This window comes from Oxyura jamaicensis, chromosome 13 (genome assembly GCF_011077185.1).
Source record: "Oxyura jamaicensis isolate SHBP4307 breed ruddy duck chromosome 13, BPBGC_Ojam_1.0, whole genome shotgun sequence".
NCBI lineage: Eukaryota > Metazoa > Chordata > Aves > Anseriformes > Anatidae > Oxyura > Oxyura jamaicensis.
Window position 1 is genome coordinate 9,257,040 of NC_048905.1, and position 6,821 is coordinate 9,263,860.

The 6,821-nt window shown below is 58.7% G+C and overlaps 1 protein-coding gene across 1 annotated transcript; it reads right to left on the reverse strand.

Moving 5' to 3' along the window:
* Nucleotides 1–1,085: 1,085 nt before the first annotated feature.
* Nucleotides 1,086–3,683, reverse strand: NKX2-5 (NK2 homeobox 5). The gene is made up of 2 exons (XM_035338879.1): nt 3,159–3,683; nt 1,086–2,433 (listed from the first exon to the last, which is right to left on the reverse strand). The coding sequence occupies exons 1-2, from the start codon at nt 3,436–3,438 to the stop codon at nt 1,826–1,828; spliced, it is 888 nt and encodes a 295-aa protein (XP_035194770.1). The 5' UTR covers nt 3,439–3,683; the 3' UTR covers nt 1,086–1,825.
* Nucleotides 3,684–6,821: the final 3,138 nt, after the last annotated feature.

Here is a 6,821-nt window from a genome sequence, read left to right on the forward strand (position 1 = left end):
CATGCCAGCAGCCTTGAGCCGGGCAGAAGCACTGTGCGTGCCTTATAGATAAGGCAAACTGAGGCACAGAACTGCCAGTGCCCCATGGCATGGCCCAGCGGCAGGGTTTAAGCCTGGCTCCCTCCTGCTCCTTCCCTGCGGCTCTCGGGAAGGCAGACACCTTGGCTCTTAGAGCAGCCTCTTCTCTGGCTAACCTGCTGTCTCTCAGCCACCTGCTCTCTGGCCCCCTCAGCTGTAACAAGCCCAGTGTCCCTCTGCCAGGTAAGCATCCCTGAGGCAGGCTGGCCTCGGGGCGCAGAAGGCCCCCTTTGCACAGCCCCATGCAGGTGGCTGCACCCCACGTGGCGTTCAGGGCTCTGTGAGCAGCACCCAGGACTCGTCTGCCCCTAGCAGAGAGCAGGAGGAGGTGGGAGCTCCTCGTCTGTGCCATCCTGCCTCAGGGAGCATGGGGTCGGTCCCTTTGGGGAGGAGGGACAGAGGCTGCAGAAGGCTTCCATTCACCAGCGGCCTTTCATCCCATGTCCCAGGGCCACAGCCACCCTGTCTCCATCCCTGTTTACTGATGGGGCCGATAGGGCCAGGACAGGAGAGGTTGCAGGTTCCCCTAATCGCCTTATCACCAGGCCGGACAATCTCAGATGCTCAGAGGATGTTTTGACTGCACCGAATTACAATGTTTGTTGTTTCTCACTCCCAATAATTGACATTTGATAGCGACTACTGTAAAGGTGGCCGAGGGGCTGGGGCTGAGCCAGAAGAGAGGCAGCGAGCTGGCGGGGGGGGCTCTTCCCCTCTGGCAGCCCCTGAGCCCTGTGGTTTAGGGCTTGGGCTGTATCCCCCCCCCCCCCCCCCCCCCCTTGCACTGTGCGAGGAAGAACTCAGCCCCCCCTGAGAGCCACCCAGCGCTGGGATCCAGTCGGGAGCTGGACTGGGGGGGACAGGGCTCATGCACAGCAATCCTGCCCGGGCTGGGGCTTCCAAAGCATGTTGAAAATTATTTTCAAAAGACAGTAAAAATACAAGCACAGTTTGCACTCACCAACGCGGCAGTCACCGAAATTCGGGGAGGGCTACACAGAGGGGGGGTGGCAGTGGGGAGCCCCCGGGGGGACCTTGGCAGCGCAATGAAGGCGGGGACGCGCGATGAAAGCCACTCTCTTTAATGACAACTCGCTGATCTCCATCAGCTGCTACAGCAAAGGGAAAGGCGGCAGGACGAGGAGCAGACAGTGCATTTCGGTACTAACGGAGGTTTTAGTGCATAACCCTACAGGGACCGGGGGGGGTCAGGGGAGGGGGGCCTTGTTCCCCATTGGGGCTGTCCTCTGCCGTGCGCTGGTGAGAGCCTCAGCAGCAGCCTGGCGAGGGGCAGCCTGGGGGCACGTTGAGCTGGCCGGGCAGCAGTGACCATACAGGAAGTGCAAAACTTAAACGTGGATCTCAATAATAATTAGTATAAGAGTAAAAAAAAAAATAATAATAATTATGGGTTGTAGGGCTTGGCTCGCTGTTGTTTGGTTAGTGGGAAGGAGGCAAGCAAAACGAGCAGCTTCTTTGTAGGAAGGAAGGGGAGGAATTACCGGGATGAAGGCCCTGCTGGAAGCGGGGAGCCAGAGAGGTCCGGCACGGCTGGGGGTGGGAGCAGCCCCCCAGTGCCAGCTCCAAACACCAGAGGCCTCCCCACAGAGATGGGTGCCAGGCTCCTGAACTCCAGCGGGATGCTACAGCGACCCGTCCTCGTCCCCCCGCAGCCCCCAAGTTTCCCGAGAGCGGCTCCCAGTTGCGGCTGAGCCCCCCCGGTGTGGGGTTCCCCTGTGGGGCCGCCCTACCAGGCTCGGATCCCGTGCAACGTGGAGATGCCCGCGTTCCCCTGCGGGATGGGTGTCTGCACCGAATTCAAGTCCCCCACGCTGAAGTTCATGAAGTTGTTGCCGGCCGCCGAGGGCTGCATAGGCTGCACGGAGGGGTAGTTGCAGTTATAGTTGGCGTTGCAGGCCGGGCTGTTGTAGTTGGGGTACGCGGGGTAGGCGTTGTAGCTATAGGGGTTTATGCTGACGTTGTAGGGCGAGCTGTAGGGAGAAGAATCCCCCAGGCAGGGCTTCCCGTCCCGCACCAGCACCGGCACGGCTATCCGCCGGGGTGGCGGGATCCCCACCATCTCGAGGGTCTGATCCTGTCTCTGCCTTTTGCATTTATACCTTCTATTCTGGAACCAAATTTTCACCTGGGTGGAGGTGAGCTTTAGGACGTTGGCTAGATGGTCTCTTTCGGGAGCCGAGAGATATTTCTGCTGCTTGAACCTTCTCTCCAGTTCGTAGACTTGGGCCTGGGAAAAGAGGACGCGAGGTTTCCTCCTCTTCCTCTGTCTGGGGCGCTCGGGATCGTCCAGGTCTCTCTTCTCCTGCTCCAGGCTCTTGTGCAGGGAGCACAGCTCTGCAGCGAAATAAACGGGCAAAGGAAAAAGAGGGAAGGAGAGGAAAAAATAAAAATAAAAAAAAAGGAAGAGAAGTGGTGTTAAACAACCCGTGTGCACTGAGAAAGACCCCTCAGCGCTGTCTCTTCCCCCGACCCCACTGCTGCTGGCCCGCTCTTGTGGCAGCGGCACTGTCTCAATCATGCTTGCGCAAGTATGTCTTTAAGCAATTTTTCTTTTAAGCAATTAAAGAAGATTTTTTCTTCTGTATTATCGTTGTTGTTATCGGCATTATTCTTTTGTAAACAGGGAGGCTCCGTGCTGATTTTAGTCACGCTCGTCTCTGCCACGGCTTGGCTTTCTCGCACGTGTGCCCTTTATATCGAACCCCAGGTGCGGAGGTAGGCTCAGCAGAGCTATTAATTAGCAATAAAATTCGTTGCCGAATTTCTCCTCGGACTCGATGGAGGCCTCGCATATAACATTGTGCCTTCGCCTCTTGCTTTGGCAGCGAGCGTGGCTGTTGGGGGCCAGGGGTTTCTCCCCTCCGAGGGGCTGCAGGGACGGGGCGATGTCTGGAGGGGGGTATGAAGGAGAGATGCTTCTCTTCCCCTCGCTTTGCCTCCCCCGAGCCCCTCGGCCGGGCAGCAGCGGGCAGCCGAGGCCGGTGGCGGTGCCTCCCCCAGCCTCCCCGTACCATCCCCGCAGCCCCGCTCGCCAGCAGCGCCTGGCCGCCCGCCTTTACCTTTCTTATCCGCCTTGGGGTCCTTGGCCGAGTCCATCTCCGCGTAGCTCTTAACGTAGTAAGGGCTGGGGAAGGCCGCCTTGGCCGGTGGAGGCTCGGGCAGCTCCTCCCGCAGGTCGGGCAGGGCGGGCGGCTCGGTGCCGAACGCCTCCTGCTTGAAGGCGGCCAGCATGCAGGAGGGCGACGGCAGCTCCATGGGGGCCAGGCCGCTCTGGTGCTGCTCCAGGTTCAAAATATCCTTGACCGAGAAAGGGGTCGTCGTCACAGGGCTAGGAAACATGGCAGAGGAGAGCGGGGCAGCGGCCGGAGCCCAGGGTCATGGAAGAGGAGGCGAGGAGCAGCCGAGGTGGAGCGGCGGCGGAGCTCGCCGAGGGGGCACATAGCATCCCCGCCAGCAGCCTCGCCTTGTGCACTGCAGGCAGGTAGGAGCGGACCATAAGGGACTGGAAGGAGGGACTAGGCACTTTTTGGGTGACTTTAGCTTTCTATTGGCCAACATTGCCGTGATGGTATGAGGGATGCAAAGTTGCATGTCACCTAATATAGTAATACATCTCCAAAACATCCCCGCTCGTTTAAAGGGGCGGCACTGTATTTATCCAGCTTTCCCCGCCGAGTTTGTTGATCCATTTAGAAAAAAAAAATCCAGAATGGCCTAATGTGTACAAAGCCCCTATCTGATGCCATCTATCATACAGTCAGATTAAATAAACAGGCCGGGAGGAAACCATCAACCAAATATGTGCTGATTTCATTTTTTTTTTTTTTTTTTAAGCCAAGGAACGGAGGTTTCGTTTTTAGCATTCTGCAATATCCGAGCGCAGGAACCAGAAAACGGGAGGTCACTGTTGTGCGAAGGGGAAATCCGTGCTTAGGGTTCACACGCCTGCAAAAGCCAGCTGACAGAGAGCGACCCTCGGGCTCTGCGGGTCGGAACGAGGGGTGTTTTTTTCCGTCGATGTTCGTAAAGCTTTCAGCCCCAAACCAACCTTATTTTTTTATAAACCGCTGTTTGTGCCGGCGTTTGAAAACACGGGGCCAGGGGCCGAGGGAGCAGCAAACCTCGCCGTGTCCCCAGCAGCCGGGGGTGAGCCCCGGGGGCGTTACGGCTCTTTCTTGGCTTAGGGGTGGGAGGGAAAAAAATCCCCTTTGAGAGGCTTCTTTGGTGCGGGCTGCCCGGCTCCGGGAGGCTCCGAGCCCTGCGGGGCAGGGGGAGCGGAGGCCGGGGAGCGACTGGAGGAGCCCCCGTGGATGCGGTGAGTTGGGGAGCCCTCGGCCGTGCCCTGCCGGGGAGGCTGCGGCTCGCAGGCAGCAGCTGAGGGGCAATTTGTAGGATTTGTCCCCGTGCTCCTGCCCGCAAAGCGTCCTCCTCCCGCACAAGGGGGAAAAAAAAATCCTCCGATGCGGGGAAAAACCCGGGCACCTGCCCGCAGCAGCCCTCCCTGGGCAGTTTTTCCCCTACTTCTGCTGCTTTTTCTCTCCCCAGGGAGAGATTTTGCGTTTTGGGGGAAGTTGGTTAAGGATATTTTTACTTTTTTTTTTTTTTTTTTTTACTTTTTTTTTTTTTTTTTCGAGCGATGCTGGGACTTTGGGACCGGGGCTTTGGGGGTCGGGGCTGCAGCAGCTCTTGCAACCTCTTGCTGCAGCCTCCTGCTGCTGTCCTGGAAGAGGTTTGGTCGTGAATCGGATCCGGATTTTGTGCTGAATATTTCGGAGGCCCGAAATATTGCTATTTATCGGGGGGAGGGAGGCGGCACAGCGGCCGTCCCGCTCCTGGCGGCTGCGCTTCCACGGGTTTCGCTGGGGAACGAGCCCCGAGGAGGACGGGGCAGCTCGGGGGGGATTTTCCTCGGCTGCAGGAAAAGGGGAGAAGCGCCGGGGGAAGGTGGAGGCAACCTAGGCAGAGCCTCCCGTGTGTCTCTGAAGCCCTGCTCAGCCCGAGCCGGGTCCGTGGTGCACAGCCCGACCCCGTTGTCTCCTTTCCGTAACCCTACAAGTTTATTGGGATAGGCTCCGTAAATACCAATATAACGAAGCGGCCTCCACCTCCCATAAAAAACATAGCGGCGGCTGCATGTCCGCCTGCCTTAGGGGCTGAGCAAACCGAGTCCAGCCGGGGTGCTGGGGAGGCAAAACGCCCGTCCCGGCTCGGTCGCGGAGCTCGCCAAGGGGGGTGCGAAGGCCCTGCCTGCCCCGGAGCCCCCTCCCCAGCCTGCTGAGCCCCGAGGGAAGCGGCTCCGACCCCAGCGGCTGCCCCCGGCCTGCAGCGCATCCCCGCCGGGGCGTCCCTGGGGAGGAAGAGGAGAGGAGAAGCAGAGGAGCGGAGAAGCCTCCGGCCACCAAACGGCCCCGAAGTGAGGCCTGAAGGGTTTCCTCCAGCTCCAAATCACCCGGCGGCTCCCGATCGATGTGGGCCCGGCTGCAGGGGGTGGAAGTGATTAATTGAACGATAAGCCGCAGCTATCATTTGGAATGTCATTAATGCGGCGGGGAGACATTCATTGGAGACAGACAGCGTTATCTCCGCTTTATCTTCAACAATGCATCACTTTTAATACTGCAGTTTAGAAACAAATGGGGGCTTTAGCCTTAGCCCTTCTCTGCGTGTTTATATTTTTGGAAGAATCACAACTAGTGGGAGTCCCGGGCTCGGCCCCCTGATAAATGAACATTAGCACTTTTTAGAACTACTGTATCAACAAAAAGAGCTGCAGGGCCGCAATAATTGGTGAAAAAGCAAACACTCCGCAAAGAGAGGCCAGGTCTGCTCTGTGTCCGCCTGATTGATGAGTAAGTCCCTGACACACAGCAGCTCACGGACTTTCCGGGTCGGGGCTCGCCACCCGCTCCCCCCCTGCCCCTCTCCCCGGTGCTCTCCAGCTCGGTGCTCCGAGCCCGGCTCCGCTTTCGTGGCGGAGCAGAGAAGGCTCGGCCCGACAGCCGGGGCTGGCTGCGGGCACCTCGCACCGCCGTCATTTACGGCCCTGCCGGCCGGGCTCCGCACCCTGCAGGCGTCTCGGCTCCGGTGTCCCCGGGGCTGGCACCCATGGGACCTCCTGGCCCTCAGCAGGAGGGTGCTTGGACCCCGGGTGCCGGCGGGCATCACCGGTGCCCGGCCCCCCGAGCTGTCCCGCACCGCTCCTGCGGGGCTTTGGGGTCGCTTTGGATCGCTCCGGGCTGAGCCTGGCCCCCGCTCCCCTTTGATTTCCACACCCGTCGTAGCTTCTTTCCGAGCCTGTTAAATGAAATTCGTTTAAATATCTGTGTACGTATATCGAGAGAGACCTTTTCTCGCTGAAAACAAACAAACAAAAAATCCACGCAATTAGCCCCGGAGAGCACATCCTCCCTCCCTCCGAGCTTTCGACACCTCGGACTGTTTAGAGAGCGAGATGGGGCCTTTTAAAAAGTTTTCCTCTTAATGCCAGCCGGTTAAGACGTCCAGGGCCCCCTCCCGCTCTAATTCCTGGCTATCTCCCAGGACTCTGTTTATACCTCGCCGGTAAACGCCGGGTTTTGAAACCTTGTCACTAATTGAGTGCTAACACTTCAGGTGCTATAGATTTGTTAAGAGCCAGTAGTCCCGAAATAGCCTATTAGGGTTTCGTTGCGCGACCTGGTGCTAATCTCCCAGTTCCCCCCGGGAGCCGCTGGGACCTCAGC

Coding starts and splice junctions, on each gene's coding strand:
- NKX2-5 (XM_035338879.1), bottom strand. CDS start 3,438: ATGTTTCCTAGCCCTGTGACGACGACCCCTTTCTCGGTCAAGGATATT. Junction 2,434..3,158: donor CCCCAAGGCGGATAAGAAAG/GTAAAGGCGGGC, acceptor ATTTCGCTGCAG/AGCTGTGCTCCCTGCACAAG.